This window comes from Zootermopsis nevadensis, unplaced genomic scaffold (genome assembly GCF_977971745.1).
Source record: "Zootermopsis nevadensis isolate Lab colony 2312 unplaced genomic scaffold, Znev_1.0 Znev_ptg000001l, whole genome shotgun sequence".
Taxonomy (NCBI): domain Eukaryota; kingdom Metazoa; phylum Arthropoda; class Insecta; order Blattodea; family Termopsidae; genus Zootermopsis; species Zootermopsis nevadensis.
In genome coordinates this window covers 1,500,571-1,523,079 of record NW_028259133.1, presented here as the reverse complement: position 1 = coordinate 1,523,079, position 22,509 = coordinate 1,500,571, and the positions used below count along the sequence as shown (strand labels likewise).

Here is a 22,509-nt window from a genome sequence, read left to right as displayed (position 1 = left end):
CACATTTTGCATGGTAATCTCATAAACCCTAACATTTACGTACGAATTAATTTAAGAACAGGCATTTGGAAATGGAACACTTGAGTCAGGACGTTCAAAGGAGGCACTTTGATGTTCTTTTGGAGGTATGTTTGTAATTCGAAGGTTTCTTTACCATAGCTGCTGCTATCATCTACCGATGTTCATACATGGTTATTGGCAAAATAAATACATAAAAATGCGAATCCATACAACAGAATACTTCTAGTAAAATAAGACAGTAATTAATTATTTAATTATTGAATAGTTTGATCCAACTTTGTCATAGATTGTAGATCCTATAGATGACATCATTCGAAGGGTATTCAACTGTCACCTCATGTAAAGAACCATGTGTAAAAGCAAATCGATAGTGAATCGTCTTTGATGTGTGAGATTGATGGCGGTACTCATGGTATTATGTTGTTTGTAGTACAACATTTTTAAGCAATATAAATATCAGAGTTGCTATAAATTTACTTATCAGTGTGTCGTTTTAACAGATGATTAATTTTAGTGTTGGCGTTATATTGCCTTCAGCAGGTTTTAGTGAGAGATTTGGAGTTCCTGTTCCTAAACAGTATTATGAAGTGTTGGTAAGATCTTGGAATATAGCCTACATTTGTAGAGTTCTGTCATTGTGTTTTACGAGTGCCCAGATGTAGTACGATTTATAAAAATGGTTCATTTCGCAGGGGAAACCACTCTTTTTATATGCAGTAGAAGAATTTAATCGTATTCACTGGGTGAAGAAGATTGTACTTGTTGTTGACAACCCAGAGCATGTGCAAGGTTTACTTGAAGAATCGCATGCTAATAGGGAAAAAGTGTCCGTTGTTCAGGGAGAAAATACACGTCACCGATCGATCCGAGCTGGGGTGCAAGCACTTCAAAAAAATGGTAAGCTGATGAACATAAATGTATATGTGAACAGATTCAAATTGCAATAAAATAACATTTAAATTTTTATGTACATAAATGACACTTCATTTAAAAGGTTTGAAGTTTGAACTTACAATGTATTGGAAAGTTAGAGTTTGAAAATGTGGTTACCAGCCGTTTACTTCTATTGATATTTGTAGGGTGTGAATGCTTTGGCTTCAGACTATTTGAGAAACAGCAAATTCATTTGCCACCCCAGAATCTTTGAAAGGAAACAAAATATTAAATTACTGTTGTTGTTTTCTTTGTTGTCATTTTTATAGACTCTTATTAACTTCCAGTCTGTGGATATGAGAATAGTCAATAAGAATGCGGCATCAAAATTTAAATTGCATAATTTGTTTTTTGAAGTACTATAATCTGATCATTTGTATACACATTAAAATTTAAACCATTGCTTGTGGTTGACTTAAGAGAGAATTGTTGGAAATGTTGTGTCAGTGTGTTAACACCAGTTTAAAAATAAATTAGAACAAGTGAAACAAAATTCATCAATGTAAGTGACTTAAGAATTTCTGCTTGTGGTGAGAAAGCTTATTTAGTTTGCAAAATCAACTCACATGAGGGGAGTGGGCAACCATATTTTGAAATTTTTCATATTTGTAAGATTTGTTTTATTATATGGTATTGTAATACCAGTATACTGTCCTGTTGTAGAGAGCAACTTGAAAGTGTTGATTGTTCATGATGCTGCACGACCCCTAGTACCATCAGAGTTGGTTGAGGAATTGGTGATTGCAGCGGAAGAACATGGTGCAGCTGGTGCTGTTAGGCCTCTGATCTCCACAGTTCTTCAAGCCAATTCAGATGGATTCCTCGACCACAGTTTGGATAGGTGCAAACATGTATCCAGTGAAACACCACAGGCTTTCCAGTTTGACATTCTGGCATCTGCTTACAACAAGGTTTATTTCCTGTTACTCAGTGTCATGGAGGGTAATATTAAAATGGATCTTGTAGAATAGGGTGTGAAGGTGTGGACCACATTTAACAGGTTTAGACTACGAACAAATAATGAGGATTGATGAACGTGTTATATTTATTTTAGCAATCACACAATTGTTTTATTTTCTATTATAAATTAATATATTTCAATATTGATACAAACAAAATGCAGCAATGTAAATTTGATGAACATTTATAATGTATCTATGGATTCCATAAAACCAGCAAGTTTCTTAACTTGCTCAGCAACTTTCATATTTTGAAGAAAGATTTTACACTACCGAATTATACTCATGAAAGTGAGCTTAAAATATAGGTGGTAATTAGAGATGTGTGAACATATCACATTTGGTGTTGACTTGGCTGAGCGGCTGTGAGTGTTAACTTCTGGGAAGAACTCTGTTCCATGTGGGTGGTTAGCATTAAAGTCTGATAAAATCTTCTCTATCATGCATGGATCACAGTAAGAAGAGCAGAAGAGAAGCTCGGTACATACGCTGTTTATACACATCAGATATAAACTATGATTCATTTGGAGGAGGAATATTATACAGAATTTTTATAGATGCTGGAATACTGATATAAATTAAAACTATAATAGAGGTTGTATAGGCAGTGCTGATTACAGGGTGTTTCACAACCAGGCTCATATGTAGGGGAAGTAATTTTGAGTAAAAAATATTAATTCAACATTGGTCCTATTTACAGCTGTTGTGGATCTATGGAAATTTCAAGGTGCACACAAGGAAAAATAAATAAGATTATTAATCTGATTCATTTATTGCTATATTTTAAGAGATACAGGTTATAAGTGTTCAAAACAAAGAAGAGTTGATGAGTTCAAGAGATCTGGATTCAATTCATGTCAACCGAGTTACCGTAGGAGAGTTGGCTTTAAGCCGTAGTATGTAATGCTGTTTATGGCATTCTGTGTTTAGTGCAGTGACGAGGAGCTGGATACTGGAACAGAATGCTTGCAGCTAGCTCTCAGTCACACTGGAGTTCGGGCTAGGCTCATTGAAGGGCCCCCTGATCTCTGGAAGGTGACCCACAAGAAGGACATTTATGCTGCTGTTGGCTGTCTGAGAGGCAAGTGCGTTGCAGAAATTTTATTGTGAAGTTGAATATGGAGACTTTTAGTAATGCTCTAAAATTTATATTAGCAGATAACTGTTAATTCCTGTCTGATGCTATGAGATCCTGCCTCCAGTTTTATTTAGTTGTAATTCAGTTTTCAGTGTTTATAGTATAGTTATCCATGTTTAAACATTACACTACTTGTATTCTCTTAACATAAATGTATATGAACTCAAAACTACATTCCAGGTTTCTTGTTTCAGACTGTCTTTGTCAACAATGTGCTAATTTATATGATATTAAGTTTTCGTGGTGGCATTGAACTCTGGATAGGGACTGATGGGAAGCTGTATTGAACATGGTAGAGAATCTTCTCATTCTGCAAGAGATGAAGTTAGATAGGGTCAAGAATGTCCTATGGTACCATGATGTCATTATAAAAATCTTAGAAGTCAGTCACCGATTGTTTTTGTATTGAACGTCACTGATGCTACAGTGATGAATTTTTCCAGTATCAGAGTGTACGTGTTGGATCACGTGTCTTCTCAGTGATTTCACGTTCTTGTGAGTCTGAAGATGGTTGTCTTCTGATTTGTTGTGTTGTGTGGTGTACTAGAAGTTTTCAAACATTTTAGAGGTGTTGGAGGGGAGGATGACACCCAGATGATGGAAATAACAAGCACCTCTGACGTGTCAGTAAACTTATAACAGCCTACTACAGAACAACATCTCAGAAGACAACCATCTTCATGTGTCTTCTCGTTTTTTCTTGTTGTGCATATATTGTCCTCACTCATCATCTAATCCGTTAAGTGGCCAGAAGTCTCATTGTCTCCATTAAGGTTCTCTGGTCAGTGTGTCCAATCGCAAGACTTCCAGCTCACCTGTGCAGTTCTGTCTTTTCATCTGTGTTATTGCCTTGGTTCCATTCTTGGCCAGTTGTTCCGTCAGTTTCAATGGCTCTTTGATACTGGAAATCGATCTTCTTGATAGGCTCTTTGTCAAGTGCACTTCTTCATGCACAGCGAATGAGATCAAGGTATAATGGCAAAAAGAGCTATAATACATGTTTCGCTGTTATTGTAGATTTCTCATCCTGTCTGAGCAGTTAATAAGTCAGACTTGTATTTTGGAGGTTTGTGGTTTGAATCTTACTCTGTTATTCTGAGTTTGTTTCCATGATTCTGATGATTGCATTTAGGTAAATGGCAAGATGGTGTTTTGAAATAGACTAAAGCTGGTTCCTTCTTATCCTTTTTGGTTTGTTACTTTATAATCCTCTGATGTAACTACTGGATTCGTAGTCTGTCATGTCAAAACTGTTACATAAATGGCACAGTTGGTGTAATTGATTGACCCAGACAATTGTACACACAGTTTTAATATGGTTCTTCATACAAATATTTAATCATAGTTTATATGATGTGAACAACTTTATTTCTTGTTCATTTAGAGAGAACAAACCAAGTTTGTATCATGGCATCCGAAGAAAATGATACAGTGAGACTCTTGACAGAAACCCTTGAATCCAAAGTGTCGATGGTGCAGTGTGTGGTAACGTCCGTCGATTCAGCCAGAATGTCGTCTAGAGGAAGTTTTAACACTGTAGTTTTCTTCCACCTGCATGAGATTGATCAAGACAATCAGCTTTTGGACTTAGCAGCCATGTTGGATGTAGATCACCAGGTAAGGATCTTTAATGTTTTCGTAAGACGACCGAATTTCAGAATCAATCTGTTTTTATGGGCTAAGGTAATGTAATATTCACAAGGTTCCTTTGAACTAAATGCCTGTTTGAGATGATGAAAAAAGTAATGTAAACATTCTTTCAAGCTGATTGCAGATGACTTTGAGAATTAAGCATTATTATGCGATCCGTGGCGTAGCAGCCCTCTGAGAGCCAAAGCCGACTAGCTGGCTGCTGGCCTCACATTCACATGCCTAAGCAGAGGTGAACGATGATCCAACCAGATATAGGGTGACATGTATTCAGCAAGATGAACCCCCAGCCATTGCTAGTTTTCATGACCGGATTACGCTACCCATTGTAGGTCCCCAATTTCCTCACGATGCTGGGTTGGCACTGGTCCCATACACCGGTCGAAAATCTCATGAGAAATTTCTTTCCCCGAGGCTCGAACCAGCACGCATTCTGTATCACCAGTCCGAAGCATGATGCCTCAGACCGTGCGGCTACGGCGCAGGACATTATTATGTGATAGTTATTTATAATAAATAATTTGTGTAGCTTGCACTGATCTATGAATACCATAAAATACTGTCACAAGGAAAATGCATTTTCTTCATGTAATGTAGTGGTGACATGTTGTGTTTTCTTTGATGTAGGTATTTAATGTTGTGGTTTCCTCGATGTCAGGTTAACCAATTTATCTTTGTAATGGTCATAGGGCTGTCCATTTCTTTATCTTTTCTGTCTTTGACAACAAAGACAGAGTTGGTTTTTTAGTGTAAACTATCCAGTGAAAAGAAGTCCAGCATATTTGCCTGTACTAAATTCATCTCTGTTCTGCATGTTTACTCAAAAGCAGTAAATGAAGTGGAGTTTGTAAAGCCCTTCCATGTTCTGTGTGTAAAATTTTAAGTTATTCCTAAATTTGTTTGCCTAAAATTGTATGCTATTGTTACTGAATCAAAGCATCCAATTAGGTAAAAAATGGGAACGTTAATATACCAGAATAAGGACTTATTGATAGCAGACTTAAGGAATATTAAGATTTCCGTCTTCTGGGTTGTTGCGCTGTGTAGTCTGGTCGATGTTAACCAACGTTTCAGAGGTCATACTGCCTCCGTCATCAGGGCGATGAATATGCCAATAGGGTGTGAGGTGCTAGGTTTATAGGCTGGAAAGTGAAAGGTGTAGCCTGCCCCGAGCCAATGGGAGCAGGCATGGGAGTGGACCAATGGTAGCACGTGGGCGAGAGTGGGAGAGGGAGAGAAAGTAGAGGGAGAAAGGTTTAGTTTGGTTGGGTGGATCTGAGCCTTGAAACGGGCTATGTTAGTGGTCTGGTTGGTTCTGGGGGCGCACTCTTGCTCGCTCGCGGAGTCCTCGAAGTGTGTGAATAAGAGGCTTCCAGGACCGGCTCAGGTGAAGTCCATCTTCCCTGTTAAAGTTATCAGGATGTAGTTCGATCTCGATGGCTTCCCTGGTTATCCGATCCATGTAGCCGGTTTTTGAGGAGAGGATAGAAGTGTCCTCGAGCTGTATACTGTGTTCCATGTTGAAGCGGTGTTCAGCAACCGCAGATTTCTCGGGCTGCCCGAGCCGGATGTGGCATTCGTGCTCCTTGATCCTGGCCTCAACGGAACGGCCTGTCTGGCCGATGTAGACTTTAAGGAATATTCATGGTCAGATTTATTTTTGTTTCAATAATGTTGAGCATCCAGTACATGACAGACGCTTCATTCACTTTATTCATAGGGTCTGATAATCCACGTGATAGAACATACTAATGCGGACGGCATGCAGAGCATGTCAGTGTACGATCTTCATCGAAGTGGACGGAACATGGCTAAACACTATGAGAAGCTGCAGAAGGGAGTTGTTGTTATTCATTGTCTGACTCCTGGTGAAGACAGACGACTGGCTGAACTGGTATCAAGCCTTATCCTGTCTGACGCGAGCACATTTTCTGGCCAGACTCTCTTCCTTTGAAACAGTTTGCTGCAGTTGGTAAGTCGTAGACTGTCAAGTAGAAATATCCTAGAATGGAAAATCGTATAAATTTGTTTCCATAAATGCGTGCACATTATCTGTCATGTAAGTTCAAATTTGAAGAAGTCCTGTTTAAAATCTCCTTCATGAAATAAGCTTAAGCTTTAACCTTAAATGCGATGATGTATAAATGGCAAGTGGGAACAGACTCACATATAAAAGATAGTTGTTAAATAAATGTTTAAATATTGAACTTACGAGTGCAATCAGCAGCTCTTATGCATTCTTGCCATTTGTTGTGACTCTGTACATATAAAACATGTTATATTCTGTTGCCTTTGCAGTGTGTATATTTATTTTTCCAATTTTTTACAACAGTTTGTACTGTGCACATAATTCTGTTATCTGAGGTTGTGTTTAAGTGTGATAAATATGTCTTTAATGTAGCTTGATCTATGGAGGTTGGTTAACAAGTAAATAAGAGAAAAGAGTGTATTTGTTCATGTCTGTCACCAGAATGCAAGACAAAATTATAATGTGAAGGTACCTAATATATCCTTCAAAAGTATGACAGTTTTTATATATTTGGGGACAAAATTGCCTTTACTAAATCTTCTATTGTGAATATGAATCCTAATGACCATAAACATGTTATTCTATTTGATAGTTTTGTATTGTAAGATAGTGTAATTGCGTCATATTGTGAATATTATAACAATTATTTATTTTAATCCGTCTTATCACAATATTTAAAATTTCTTATATTTAAGATAATAAAATATCATTGATGCTCCATATCGATTGATCGATTTACATTTCGGAACATTTACACAACATGTTTCGGTTTTTTATAAAACCATCATCAGGTGTAAAATATATCTAAGAACTTAAAACTCAATTATGATTTCTGTAGTATTTTGGTGATGTTTCATTACGTTTGTTTTTCATTTTTGGGCGTAGGTGTTGTTTTTCTTAAATTTTATTAGATGTACATATCGGCCAAAGATGTAGGAGTGATTGTCCCGAGATGTCCAGAAGTACACCTGATGATGGTTTTATAAAAACCGAAACATGTTGTGTAAATGTTCCGAAATGTAAATCGATCAATCGATATGGAGCATCAATGATATTTTATTATCTTAAATATAAGAAATTTTAAATATTGTGATAAGACGGATTAAAATAAATAGTTTTGTATTGATCGAAGTAGTATTGCTAGTCCTGATGATAAAATATAATGTTCCAGTGTCTTTGTGAATATGAATAGGAGATTAATTCTGGGTTAACCCTGGTGTATGTTGTGTACCGTGGAAACTCAGCAGTGTCACAGATTGATCTAAGTACACTCCTGACTGAAGAACAAACCCAGTATCAGATTGTAACCCCACTCATGCATGTTGAACATAGAGCATAGACGATTGCAAAAGAAGTATTTAACCCACCGTAAAAGAGTTGGGTTGTTTTAAGTTTAGTATACAAATTTGTGAGAGTATAACAGTGGTTTTTGAAACTTCCTGCTAACCTGAAACACATTCCTCATCAAATGTCTTTGATGGAAGTGTAAAAACATAACTTCTTCATTTCAGGTAATCTGAACAGCACAGATGTACAAGTCACTTCATGTAATACAACTGTAATCAGGTATATGTCTGTGTTTAGTGTTGTACAGTTATACTATAGCTCGGTATAATGCAAGTATTATGCTCAAATGTTGAATCATATATATATGTATTTTAAAGTTGTACAGCAGATGTAAAATACGTACACTCTTTAGTATTATTTTCTCTTAACACTAATCTATTTTTGAATGTTGATATCTTTGGAACAGTGTTTTTTCATTTGCACATTTGAAGTTGTTAACAAATATTTTCAGGTATAATTATTACAAGATGGTGTAATAAGAAGGGATATTATGTTTTATTCTTAATGTTTCCACCAATTCTTATATGTATTATACCTATTTGGTATACTGCATCAGTATTTCAGCTTTGTGTTGTGAATATGATGACCAGCTATATGACATGTAGTGTGTAGTGCTTTGTTTATACCGATGGGCTGGTTTATTCTCATGTTCAGTGATTCAAATATTTTTCTCAGTAAAACCAGTATTATGTAACGTTGAGTTCGGTGCTGGATATTATGGCCACTGTGTACACGGAACCTTGAGATTTAAGAAAGCTGCTGAATGACCAGATTAATTTGAGATGTGACTTTTTTAAAATAGTTTGTTTTAAAATGTTTAGTTTCTGAGACTTAACTACTCAAATTCAGGTCTATTTATCTGTGAAGAATGTTTTCAGTTGGATGTGAAGCCATGTATGTACCTCTTCATTGTTTGCAAATCAGCATTCCTATAATGCCTCTTTGGGCAGTCCAGTAATATTGTGATCAGATGGAATGAGATCTGGACTCTATGTTGGGTGAGGGAGAAACTTCAATTTCAGTTTTCCAATTGTTTCAGTGATCGCTGCTGCTGTATGAAGTCGAGTGTTGTCACGATGCAGAGCAGCGACTTCTGTCATCTGCATTCTCTATAAATAGCAGGTTTCAACTTCTCTATAAACTTAGCACAATACCATGCACTATTGACCATCTGTCCATGATTCTGGTAGTGCTCAAGGAAGGGGCCCCAAAAAATTCCAAAATGGCATCGACATCACTTCGCAGGCAGAAGGCACATTTTTCAGTTTCTTGATCCTGGGCAATGATGTGCATTTTTTCTCCATGCATTTGATGTTTGCTTGCAGGTAATTAGTGGTGCAGCCATGTTTCATTGCATGTGACAGTCTGTTGCACAAAAGCCTCTTCATCACAATATTGCTGCAAAAATTACATGCCCATTCATGCTCATCTGTAAGCTGCTTTGGCATTCACCTTACAGAAATGTCGTGATACCCGAGGTCCTTGTGGATGATGGAGTATGCAGATCCACAACTGATGTGCAACTTGGTGGCTGTATCATGACAGTAATATGTCTGTCCTCTTGAACCAGTGCATTAACTTCTTCAACACTGTCCATTATTTGTGAAGTGGTTCGACAGCCCGACAGTTGTCTGAAAAATTACTAGGATTTTACACACAGATTGCCATTATTTTTAAATTCCCCTCTTTAAGAGATTGGATAGAGCAAGGATACCGAAAAGGGCATTAGAATTAAAGTTTAACGGAGAGGGACCCATGGGACAACCCGGAACAACGTGATTTTGCTAGGTACTAAATGGCAAGAAATTTAATGGAGGGAAAATTGAGGAAATTGGACAAAGGTCATTTGGTTGATACTGCTCAAGGAAACAAACATTGTTTATTCTGAGAATCATACGAAACTCATAAATACAGGTAGTACATGTCACTGCCACTGGGGTTTCAAGGGTTAGTATTGGTATAAACTGACATCAGGGCCACCAGAAAGAAAGACTGGGTCAAGAAAAGAGATCATAACATTCTTCTTTCAATTGTGTACATTTGTACACATCCATTTTCACATTCCATAACATTGGAAATGCTTTATTTACTTCCCTTTATTCATATTAGGTGTATGAGTAATGGCTGCTCATCAACACAACTTTTCTACATACTGTCTGGAATGATTGTGGAAGTGTCATGATTAATGATCAAATATCAGAATGATTTTCATTATATTCTTCAGTTGTTTGAACAAACTCTCAAGCATACTCAAAACAGTTGTGTAGTCCTGCTTTACTGCGAGTGTGCTCTTTTGTATCCAGAATTTCAGTACAAATGCAAAATGTTTTCTGGATTTCCTGTACAGAATTTTCTGTGCTGTAGAACTGATTTTGCAGTACAATTGATTCACTGATTCATGTGTATTGTATGATCCCCACTTTTATATGGAGACAAACTTAAATCAGTCATGTCAATGTCAATGAAATGTCAATTTGTGTTGAATTTATTTCTGGTCTCATTGCATTTCTAGACAACATTCTAAACACTGTCATATTTCACAATGCTGATGTATAGTTTCTCCACATTTAAGATAATTTTGTGTACTTATCACATCAGAGCATGGTGCAAGGGACCTTTTACACCTGGTTTTTCATAAATTACCAACGCTTATGTCATGTAATCAGCCTACACACACTGATGTTTGTAATTTTGTTATACTGAGCCAGTAATTCCCACCAGCATATCAGGTGTTTTCGGGGACCTTCAAAACTTGTAGCTTTTGCTTATCTTTATGTAACAACTTCATGTGCTTCTGTAGGGTCATTTATAATTGTCCATTATCATAGGTAATTTATTTTCATTATACCATAACTAAACTCTAATAATCAGTATGCAGAAAACTGATGTCTTGCCCAGAAATATTGCAAGTGGTTGGTAACGACTGCAGTAGACATATTTGAAGATACGTATTTCTGGATGATTTTTAAAAATATACCTTGTGTAAGAATTTATATGAAATGTTGTTGTTTTTGCTGTTAAGTGTATGTTTTAAACCAAAGTTTATATATGCTTGCCCGATTGTTTACTAAAGATCTTAGATGGAAAATAAACCAGTACCATGGACCATTTGTAATGCACAAATATAACAGGTTTTCCATAATGTACTATACAGGTTGTCCCACAGCGGGATTATGCATGCTCTCGGGATCATTTTGAGTCACAAAGTTCTAATAAACCTGGGTCCGATCTATGTTCCTCCCTCAAAGTGAGACACCAAGTTTCATACCCATACAGCACAATGGGCAAAATTACACTTCTGTATATTTTAATCTTTTGCTTTTTTTGATGGACAAAAGATTTTGAACTGAATGATAGCAAGCATCCTCTGAATTTAAAATCTGCTCTTCATTTCATCATGAATGTCATTCTGACTTGGTGTTGTCCCCCAAGTACTTAAATTTTGTCACATTTTGAATGATTCATTAGCTATCCTTATATCAAATCTGTATGCATTTGAGAAATATGTGTGCATTCTAACTTCTAATCCAGATTTTAAAATAATATTTTTCAGGGTTCTTGAAGACTGTATTTCACAAATTGACTTCCATAGTTCATGATAATGTTGGTTACTTTTTTTAGTTGTTTGGGTGGTGTCTTAAATAGGAACTGAGAAGAAAAAAATCAAGGTTATGGCTGAATCTATGATCACCCTAAAACTAATTAAAATAATATGAATTGTCCCCAGAGAAAAGTATAGGCTTGTTGGCAGCCATGGTGTCCCGAGGTTCAGAGACTGGCAAAAGGAAGCCGCAGTGGAAAGGTGTACTCTATTTCAGAATGCACAAAGTTTCCAGACGTGTTATTTGTGATGTTACTTCTCTGGTGAGTTAATATACATCTATTGCAGTTAAAAATCTGCCATAAAGAAAACTAATCAGGTATGGAGTGGTGTATTATTTTCCGTGTTTACCTTAATCTCTTCAGATTCAAGTAGCCAGAAACAGGTAATTTCTTTTAGAGTAATGGTTTTCTAATTTGGAAATTATATTAAAATTTATTGTCTTGTTTTGTTTCCTGCATCTTGTGACAGAAATGAGTGTTAGTAATCACTAATGTAAAGTAACATTCAAGTCTGTATTTGCCGGTTCCAGTCACAACTTGTACCTGTATAATTTAAAACCTTTCAGGCCATTCATCAAGAGGCACTGGTTTTCTAGTTTTGGAATGATATGAAAATTATAAAATGTTTTACTCCTTTCATCTCCTCAAATTGTGTTGTTCTCTTCATGTCACGAACGCTCGGGCACTAAAAAGTTTCATTTTAGTTAAGCATTTATGTTTCAAAAATAGGTAAAAGTAATGTATATGACTGATAAGGCAGCAAAGGAAAAGCCCAGTCTCTTACAGATAATTTCTTCCATTAGTTAGCTGCATGTGTGTTGAAACTTCATTCCCAGAGTTTGTTAGAGATGTGTAAAGATCTAAATTTTCAAACTGAGTTCTTACCTTTGTACATATGTGACTGATTTGATGTAAAAGATGAAGGTGAAGTTTGTGGCTGTTTTCATTCAGCGCTGTGTAGTCTGGTAGAAGTTTACACACTCTCAGAGGTCCTTGCTGCCTTCATCATCCTGCTGATGGAGGCAGCAAGGACCTCCGAGATGTCAGTAAACTTCTACCAGATTACACGGCGCAACAACCCAGACTCACCACCGTTAAAACCTCAAATCCTATGAAGGTGAAGTTGTCCCTGTGTTTAAGCACAATGCCAGGAAAACATACAGGGGACTGAAGGTAAAGCTGCATTTGTTCTTATTCTTGGCACTAGATGGAGGTGAGTGGTCACATTAACATTAGTTTAATTCAGATGTGTGAACTCCATACATTTTTTATACTAGTTTCAGAGAGATGACATGTTAGAAAGACTGGCTGGTGAGAAATCATGACTAAATCACCATAGCAATTGAAAAAGAATGTATGGGTTACGCTGTTCTATGATGTAGCCTTCGGTAATTGTCAAATGAATCTTGAAACCTTTAATTATTACTATAATTTAAACCCAAATAGTTGTACCCAGTGGAAAACTGGTTAGATGGAAGCAGCAATCTTATTACGAGGCGCGTCCTCAAAGTAAGTTTCCCACTCGTCCCACAGCTAGCAAACCTTATACTGCGCGAAGCGACTGTGCGTACGTGATAGAGCAATGACGTAGCATGGCGCATGCACTAACGGAACTTCCCGCGTTCTCACATTAGCATCGTTGCAGCTGTTGAAGATGGAGGTTCTTATTCCAGCTCCCGCCGACTGTGAAGTGCGGTCAGTGATAACGCTAGGCCGCACACGGCTCGACGGACAGCAAGTCTCCTGCAGGAGTTCAGCTGGGAGGTGTTTAATCATCCACCCTACAGCCCAGACCTCGCTCCCAGTGATTTCCATCTTTTCCTACACCTCAAGAAATTCCTGTCCGGTCAGCGTCAGCGTTTTGAGAATGACAGAGAGGCGGAGATGGTTGTCACACAGTGGTTCCAAACCCAGGCGGCAGACTTCTACGACACAGGTATTCAAAAGTTGGTCCCACGGTATGACAAATGTCTCAATTCCGGTGGCGAATATATTGAAAAATAGCTGGACACTTGCTGTATCTGTTGCAATAAATATTTCCATTAAATTGTGTTTTGTTTCTGTAAACGGCCCCAGGGAAACTTACTTTGAGGACGCGCCTCGTATTTTCATCAGATTAAATAGCTGTTAGATGTCCCTGTTTTTTCTATCTATACAAAAACTTCACCTTTCACTGCTGTTTCCTTACAGGATAGAAAAGTCAAAAAACTAGTAGCAGTAATCACAGTGGAGCACTTTAATCTTGGATAAGTACATCTGTTACTGCTCACTTGAGTATTGATGAAATAGTACCAAGACAAAGCCTCTCTAAATTAATCACAAATACATAGTATATGGGACCAACATCACCATGCACAGATATAAGGAAATAAGAATTACTGTTTATACAGTTGTGAAAGTTAAATTCATGATCATTAAGTTACATTTTACTCTCGTCCTCAAGCTTGCTTGGGACAAATGTATACTTGTTCTGCCATATTTAATTGGCATTACCTTTCTATAGGGTAATACACTGCATTGCACTTCAATAAATCTGCATCTTAAGATTGATTCACTATATGTGGCTTTATAGATTTTATGATAAATACTGTGAGTCCAACCAGGGACATTTTGCAGGAAGTGCAGTCTCTGTATTACAACTGTATTTACATAGTTTTGTTGCCCAACCCTCCCTTCAGTCCCATCCCCAAAACAAATACAAATCCAATGGAATTTCAACCACATACTTGTATTTTCACTGCATATTGTTTGTGGTATTATTGCCACAAAATCATCTAAATTCCTCATTAGTATGTGAAGTTAATATTTTTAAACGAGTGTTCTTGATATATATATATATATATATATACACACACACTTAAAACTTACTTTCTCATTTGTTATGTGTATTACAATTGTTAATTGTTTAAAAACTAACAAAGAATTCACATTGCAATAACTAAATGCCCACACTTTGAAATTGCACGGGTAAACTGTTGACTACGTAGTAAATGTCGGATGTTAGAAACACAAAATATCGTGTCTCTGGTAATTGATGTGTCTGTATTTCATAAAGCCTTAATAAGTACTAACATATATAATGAATGGAATAATATATCAATCTATTTTTCTCTGTTGTTAAACCAATTTATTTTTGTGGCTCTAGAATTATAAGATATGCAAAGTGTAAGTGAATTTTAACATTTTTGTGCTCAATAAAATCTCTTTTACAAACATAATGGAATGAATTCTCATGGTTTTAATGGAAGCAGAACATAACTTTTCAATATAATACACTATAATTATATACATATTATTCCACCACAACAAAAGGTATTATTACTGTACATTACATAGTCCATATTTGTGTTACCACCATTTACATAGGATACTATTTAATTCGCAAATATGAACACTAAATATGTGTGCACATGTCATTTCCTTATAAATATTAAAAAAGTGACTGGCATGAATGATGTTTACTTAAAATCATCTGGATTAAACATCCCCTGAAACAAAGAAACAGTTTAGATTAATTACTTCACAGTTTATGAAAGTTATACACAATATCTCTTGTATTATGATTACTGCTAGTGCAGTTGTAAATGTTGTTCATTTCCATTCTTAAAACTTGATACTAACATTGGCTTTTAAAGCTGATTTTTTTATAGCTACATTCTAGCATTAAATGTAATAAACACGAGGAAAGGAAATAACTATTTTATTGATAAATATACATTTTACACGCAATGTGCGTTTAGATATGTGGAAGTATATTTGCAACTTCATTGACTTTAAGGTGAGTTCATATCTTTAGTTGGAATACAAGAAAGATATTAATTGAATAAAAATTTCCTTGGATATTATCCATCGTCTAGTAAATATAAAACGTAAAAACGACGTTTCGGAGATGGGACTCTATCTCCGTCTTCAGGTTCCTACACAGTTGGGCCCACTAGATAGAGCTAATCCCTTGGAAAGTTTTTATTATATGAACTGCATGTATACTAACCCTAGCTCGACGCAGAATAGAATCCTTTGTGGGATCATATGGGTGGTCTTTTGATGGAATCTCTAATACTGATGGAATGGGTTGCATGTGACTGTCAATACAATGACGAATCATCTCTGCTACCTAGAATGATACAAATGAACACTTTCATTTTATAATGGAATTTTGTATTTTTATATGCACAGCCTCATGAATATTCTTTACCAAGAATCATGATAAATCACACTGTTAAGAAACCACTTCTTAATGTTAATAACAGTGCTAATTTAGATTAAAGATATGCACATATATTGATAAATACTTAATATTAGCATGTAAGAATAAAAGTATTATGTGTATTAACTTTAGAATATAAATAAAAAATAGACACTCAATTAAAATCAAGAAGATAAAAATGTACACTACATTCTGATTGATGAGGATGATGTCAATATCATCTCGTCTCACAAATCTTTTGAAGCACTCTTCAATTTCACTGACACTGGTATCTGGAAATAAATATCGTTACTCAAAAAGTAAGAAACATTAAAATATACAAACAAAATATTAATATATGCATACACATACTGTTATGTAATTCTAGTTTCATGGATCTGCCTTGTATACATTGGTGAGCTCCTTAACTTACTTTCATTCCCAGAAAACACCTATCTCACTCTGTCTGCAAGAGACTTCTGAAGTTAATTTACTGTCACAGGGTTTGAGAGGATTAGGGAAGGCCAAAATTAGCCAATTTACTACCCTTTCTATGGTGCTGAATACTCCCAATGGGATAACAGGTTCACTGTTGTCTACTGCATTAAAGGGCAGTTTTCTGCCAGGAGCCCAGTTGTAGAAAGTAGTATGAGTGATGATTACCATGGCCAAATGAACTATGAAAAGAGATCTGAGGTTCTCATGGTAGTGAAAATGTGGATTGTGGTCTTCTGGACTGTGTCGCCATAAAGTCTTGTATGTAGTTTTCAACGAGTTGAAGAAACACTGGTTATCACCTACAACACAATCTCCTGAGCAATTTGTGTGAATGCAATACTTACTCTTATCAACTACCATAAAATTTGGATGTCTATTTTTATTTATCTCTCCAACTCCCCCCAGAAGGAAACCCACACAGGTATCCTGGAAAAGAACAACACACACATTAAAATATACATTTCCAGTCCCATCTTAATGTTTCCATCCTCACATGACCAAATATGCTTAACTATGGCTCAAGAAATACGCTTGCCCACTTACCACAGGCAAGGCAAGGAAGACTGATTACAAATACAAAAGTACTTGTAAATGACTCTCGACTATGGGCGAATTACATTTTTTTTGACAAGATCTAACAGGACACCTGTTATTAACAAGTGTCAGTTATAGTGCTGGTCACAGTTGTGAATCCTGGTCTGGAAGTCAGGTCTTTCAAAAGACTATCAACAGATCCCCCAATAATCGTACCACAACGCAAAGGTATTTTAACATTATGCCACTGTTGTTTCAAATAAAATATTTATGTTCCTCCAATTTTAAATGGTCTGGTGGCATACTACTAGCCACACCAGAGCATTTGCTACTCTCAGGTCATTGGTCGTTTTCATTTACAATGTGCTGGTTTTCGTATAATGACATGCTTCATATCCTTTGTTTATACTATGAACAATCTATGGAATGCAAATAAATTCTAAGCTGGATATCGTTTGGTGTGTAGCTCCATGTAAACCAAATCCTACTAAATAAATTCTATCATATTATATTCCCAGCAGTTTAAGTAATTATGCATGTATATACATACCTCATCACCAATAACTGAGACAAGTTTCCCCTTTATAGCTGAATGAAGTGCCATTTTTTAATAAAAACTGAAGATTTATGCGTCCTCTCTCAATAACCTTAAAGTTGGGTTAGCAGTCACCTGACTTTTGAAATGACCCATAAGGTACGTTCTAGAATTCACTCCAATCTGTTTACTAGACTGGAGATGTTGGTATTTGTGTAAATTATATAAATAAATATAACTTGTAATTATTTATAATGTGCTTTAGCTCTCTTCAGCATTTGTGATCAACGAATTCGTTTTTCTCGTACTGTCAGTGATGTGTGGAATCGTCCTATGTTTCTGTTGTCTCTAAACATAAACTATTATACACATCACTGATTATCGTAGGTTAATTACATTCTACACGCAATACCTTATAAGGAAAATTGACGTACATGATGTTGGTGAACGTGGAATGGCATGTTTATGAAATTGCAGTGTACGTAGATATACGTAGGTGAATTTATTGTCAGGGAAACAAGTAGAGTGAGGAATGTTATCGGTCAGCTGTATATTTAACCTACAGTTATGCATAGGTAGGCATACTGGGTGGAATTAAATGTTATAAGACAACCGTCACGTGAAGGAAGTTGTTCGAACCGGGAAGTAGATAGATTTTGAAGAAAAGATACATCTTACCGGAGGTCAGAAGTAAAAACAGCATATCCCTCGGTCACTTCTGGTAAATATTTGTACTTTAATCATTATCCATTCTTGAAGTCTGAACATCAGTGCTACAGAACAAGCATGGATGTGTCTTCTGGTTTCCAAATATCGTTCTTTTCCCGATCACTAGCGTTCCATCTTGTCCCTGCTATAGCATCCTTAATCCTTCACTCACCCAACTTTCTTTCTCCTTCCTTGTGGCATCCAATTCACTCCGGCCATGCTTTACCTCCAGGAAATACCCTGGTACCCATTGGATAGGCCCTAGCACTAATCTGGATGCAGAGGCTAGAGGGAAAATCCTCTACCCCTGGTCCTGATGGGCATTGAACTATGGCTGTCAAGTCTGTAGTCAGTCACTATACTGACTGAGCTACCCCAGCTCCGAAATGTATGTTATAAAATATATAAGTCTGGAAATACAATAGCATAATATAAAAGATCCTCTTTGCAGATGAACAATGCCAGCAGAGCATAGGATGGCTGATTCTGGTAACAATCAAGTGTTAAGGGAGGCATTTCATACACTACTGGAAATCTCCAGACTTCTCAACACAGGTCTGGATCCAGAGACGTTGGCCATCTGCATTCAATTATGTGAAAATGGAGTGAATCCAGAGGCACTGGCAAGCGCTGTGAAAGAAATTATACGAGAAGTTGCAGCAATCAATCAGGATGGTGATAAACAAAACTGAAGTGTGAAATTTTTAGAAACAAAAGCCATAGGGCTTCATGCTTTGTATTAAATGTGTTTCCAAACACCATCTTTGTTTTTTGCAGTAATTCATGCTTTGTACTTACAGTTTCATTACAGTTAACAGCTTCACAAAGTTATAACAAATGCACTACTAAACACAAATTGTTTATTTGTACAGTTTTATTTATAGAAAATCATTGACAGATCATGTATATTTTACAACTTTATGGTACTCTTACAAAAATTACAAAAAATGCAATGACAGGGTATAACCACAACATGAACAAAAATCACTTATACTTCATCAGCATATAATATGTTGGACTCTCCTTACAGCTCATCCGTTTTCTTCATTCTCCTTTTATTATTTTCTTCTTCAATTTCTTCTTTATACTGTAAAAGTTTTAGTAAGATTTAAATGTTTAAATAATGAAGAAAGTGCTATCAAAATAGTGTCCAGTTGCATAAAGTCCTATATTCTTACCTCCTCTGAATGTTTGCCATAGTATGGTTTATTTTCTATGACTACTTCTTTACATCTTTCTTGCTCAATTAGGAATTCTTTTGCATCCCATGCTTGAGAACCATCTTTGAACAAAAATATTGATCTGTCATCTGCCACCAAATATCTGGAAAAAACACAACAGACGAAAGCTGTTAATCAAAAACATCATTAATATGCAAGTCTCAATGCCTTGTAGGCAGACACCATAATTTTGGATAATTATTCTCTATTTTTGGCCCTAAATATGGAAAGAGTACATTTATCCAACATACTGGTCTCTACCTACCTACAAGTCTCTACAGCATTATAAGCCAGAAGACGAACATGGACATCTTCACTGCTGTCAGAACCTCAAATATCACATATCTTTTCAAGAGGTTCCTGTTTATTAAAACCTAAACCTATATGAAATGGGAAACCAGGACAGACATACTGACTTCACTGTTATCTTTGAAAGTAAAATTCATACTGTTATTCAGGCTTTAATGAAACAACTAGTTTTTATTCAACATTTCTTGAGGAATGAATTCCTGAATTGAAAGGTTCACTTTTTTAAAAAAAACTGTCTTCTGATTTTTTAATCGTGCACTGTACATATAAGTGTCTACCTGAGAAAAGCTTTTTTGCCCCTTTGCAGAACCCTTTTAACATTTATAAAGGGATGGGCTACTTTAAAATTTACAGGAAATGGCTAAAATAAAACTGGGGCATAAGTAGTAGCCAGAAGAATTTGAATTATAAAAAAAAATTGGCAATATGTATATACAGTAAAACATAATCTATGTGTTTGCTTAGACAAATTAATTTTTGTTTTTGGCACACATGAAAAATGCCAATATAAACAGCCAAACATGCTCTAGTATTGTACATGCCAACACACATCCTAGCATTTTTTCTCCTAATCTTTCCAATAGTCCCACATCTGTATTTGTTAAACCTAAAACAATCTTTTCAACTCCTGGCAATCCCAAACTGTCAATGCAACAATTCTGACAGAATTTGAGGTCATTTTCTCACGATCATAATGACCCATTGACTTCGAACTGTTTAGTCCTTGTGTTATAAATGCATCATCTTCATCAAAAGAAGTCTTCACATTCATCATTCATGGGTACATAATTTACAATAAAATAACGTTTCATATATTTTGATTTACCGTACATAAATTGTCATTTATGGTTCTAAAGTTTTTTTGATTTTACAGTAAACTTCCAATTATCTGGGCTAATGAAAGGCAGAAGATGCATGTAAAACTGAATAAAAACATGCTTTATCCAAAATATTTTGTTTTGTGCATTCAATAAATCACAAATTTCTTTCAGTATTTTGCCAGGTTCTCAAAAGGACATGGCAGAGTTCACCATATTAAGTATCAAAATGGCTTGTGCCTAACCTTTCTGCTTGGATGTGATTATTCCATAAACTAGATTGCCATAACTTTGTAATGCCTTCAGTTTCTTCCCTTGATGGATTTCCATCAACACTTACAAAAACCATCAGTGTACGGCCCTTCTTGGTTACTTTTAACAGATTCTCTGGCTTAGTCATATCTACCTGAAATATAATTAACATAATCTAAACAAACCAACTGGAAAATTCATTCTTGTAAGCTAAAGAAAAGGGCTCATGCAAATGTGAACACACTGTGGTTCTGAGCAGACTCCGTTCAAAATCAAAATGGTGCATGTGCTCACTGCCACTGGATGTCTGCGTTGAACTCTTTCATGATCATGATCTCGCAAATCTCTCCATGATGTGTTTATACATAACATTGCCAAAAGGACTATCTTAAGGTTAATGTTCATAACAATACACATTTAGTTTAAAAACTGAAGAAAAGGCATTTTCGGTCAAAACTACTTTTATGGTGAATAGTAAGTAACCCATTTTCAGTTTAGAAACTGGTGCAAATGCTGAGTAATAAGTCATTTTAGTTAAAAAATATAAATGGTGATGGTGACATCCTGCTCAATCTACAATATGAAATTAAAATCATTAAATAATAACTATCTGAGAAAAATCAAGTATATGTGAAGCTATGAACAGAAAAATAACTTATGAATATTTCTACCTGAATCATTCTTATCTTTCTGGTTTAATTTTATCATTTGCCTGCCCATTACTGTCACTGCAATCATTCATATGTTCACATTGCATTTTTGCTATTCAGCCATGAGAAAAGTATCCATGTTTATCTTTATCATATTCACATTTTTTATACATACCTTTTATACATCCTGGAAACTGGTAGAAGGTAATACACACACATGTGCATTAATGTATGAGCCAAGTAAGATACAAATAGCACATATTTACCTAATGGCTGAATAGCTACAACTACAATGAAGAATGTTTTCATATTCTTTTGAAATTGTATGTGTGTACAGTCCCTATAGGAGAGTGCTGTAGATGCAATAAATAAACTGTTGCTAATGTATCAGCCTTGAATGTGAGATAAAATAAAGGCTATCACAGATTACTTCATTTCCTCCACACAAGATAGTATATTCAAATATGTCATGAATGTTTCCTTCCAGATGCTCCTTAAATCACTATACATGTTCAAAATATTTTCTCCATACGAAGTCTTAATACAGTGCATACATAACCTATTGACTGATCAGCAACATTATAAAATATAAAATAAAGTGAGAGCATAGGTCATTTTCACATATAGTTCCAAATACATTTAACAATTTCGAGAACTATTAGTTTATTTACCTGAGTGAAGTCAATTTTTGGCTGTGGGCGAAGATGCTCTGGCAACTCATCCTCTTCAAGGGGTTCATCACCTTCCTACAAAATATGAAAAATTGCTTGGACAATATTGCAAAATCAGATTAGGTTTTTTTTTTAATAAATGCTCACAGATTTACCTCCCACTGCTCAAGTAAACTCTCTAAATCTGCATCATTGTAATCACGAATATCCTTTTTCGCCCAAGCAGGTTTATCTTCATCTTTAAACTTTTTACAGTGAATGGTGCAAACAGTAGTGGTAAGTAAAAGCACGTAGTATAACCGCATAACTGAGTAATAAGCTACCAAGTACTTGCAACGTCCTCAACGAAGATTTGACAGAAATGCAAAACGCATACAATTTACACACACATGACAAAAGTGGATAGGAAGTACCAACTGAACAATGTGATGGTTCAAAAACTGAAATA

General features: G+C 35.8%; 4 protein-coding genes across 10 annotated transcripts; 2 read left to right on the top strand and 2 right to left on the bottom strand.

Moving 5' to 3' along the window:
* Positions 1 to 342: 342 nt before the first annotated feature.
* On the top strand, positions 343 to 14,898 carry LOC110840533 (D-ribitol-5-phosphate cytidylyltransferase). 4 transcript variants are annotated; one of them, XR_002546902.2, is made up of 8 exons: positions 343 to 614; positions 714 to 918; positions 1,618 to 1,865; positions 2,844 to 2,994; positions 4,436 to 4,668; positions 6,422 to 6,673; positions 8,242 to 8,296; positions 9,537 to 14,898. XR_002546902.2 is itself a non-coding variant. In XM_022085631.2 (7 exons), the coding sequence occupies exons 1-6, from the start codon at positions 522 to 524 to the stop codon at positions 6,653 to 6,655; spliced, it is 1,164 nt and encodes a 387-aa protein (XP_021941323.1). In that variant the 5' UTR covers positions 343 to 521; the 3' UTR covers positions 6,656 to 6,673; positions 8,242 to 14,898. The 4 variants fall into 4 exon arrangements, 1 of the variants encoding a protein (XP_021941323.1); XR_002546901.2 differs by having other exon boundaries at positions 9,117 to 14,898; XR_002546899.2 differs by having other exon boundaries at positions 8,242 to 9,402.
* Positions 13,902 to 17,623, bottom strand: Vha14-1 (V-type proton ATPase subunit Vha14-1). The gene is made up of 5 exons (XM_022085096.2): positions 17,449 to 17,623; positions 16,709 to 16,790; positions 16,077 to 16,159; positions 15,672 to 15,794; positions 13,902 to 15,168 (listed from the first exon to the last, which is right to left on the bottom strand). Exons 1-5 carry the CDS (start codon positions 17,500 to 17,502, stop codon positions 15,139 to 15,141), a joined length of 372 nt encoding a protein of 123 aa, XP_021940788.1. The 5' UTR covers positions 17,503 to 17,623; the 3' UTR covers positions 13,902 to 15,138.
* Positions 17,624 to 17,716: 93 nt separating this feature from the next.
* Mzt1 (Mitotic spindle organizing protein 1) lies at positions 17,717 to 19,004 on the top strand. 3 transcript variants are annotated; one of them, XM_087349030.1, is made up of 2 exons: positions 17,717 to 17,911; positions 18,593 to 19,004. In XM_087349030.1, exon 2 carries the CDS (start codon positions 18,600 to 18,602, stop codon positions 18,831 to 18,833), a length of 234 nt encoding a protein of 77 aa, XP_087205156.1. In that variant the 5' UTR covers positions 17,717 to 17,911; positions 18,593 to 18,599; the 3' UTR covers positions 18,834 to 19,004. The 3 variants fall into 3 exon arrangements, with proteins under 3 accessions (XP_087205156.1, XP_087205120.1, XP_087205073.1); XM_087348994.1 differs by having other exon boundaries at positions 17,717 to 18,008; XM_087348947.1 differs by having other exon boundaries at positions 17,717 to 18,154.
* boca (LDLR chaperone boca) lies at positions 18,998 to 22,491 on the bottom strand. Of its 2 annotated transcripts, XM_022085088.2 has the most exons (5): positions 22,217 to 22,489; positions 22,062 to 22,136; positions 20,734 to 20,894; positions 19,320 to 19,464; positions 18,998 to 19,228 (listed from the first exon to the last, which is right to left on the bottom strand). In XM_022085088.2, the coding sequence occupies exons 1-5, from the start codon at positions 22,364 to 22,366 to the stop codon at positions 19,166 to 19,168; spliced, it is 594 nt and encodes a 197-aa protein (XP_021940780.1). In that variant the 5' UTR covers positions 22,367 to 22,489; the 3' UTR covers positions 18,998 to 19,165. The 2 variants fall into 2 exon arrangements, with proteins under 2 accessions (XP_021940780.1, XP_087204809.1); XM_087348683.1 differs by lacking the exon at positions 18,998 to 19,228 and having other exon boundaries at positions 19,308 to 19,464; positions 22,217 to 22,491.
* Positions 22,492 to 22,509: the final 18 nt, after the last annotated feature.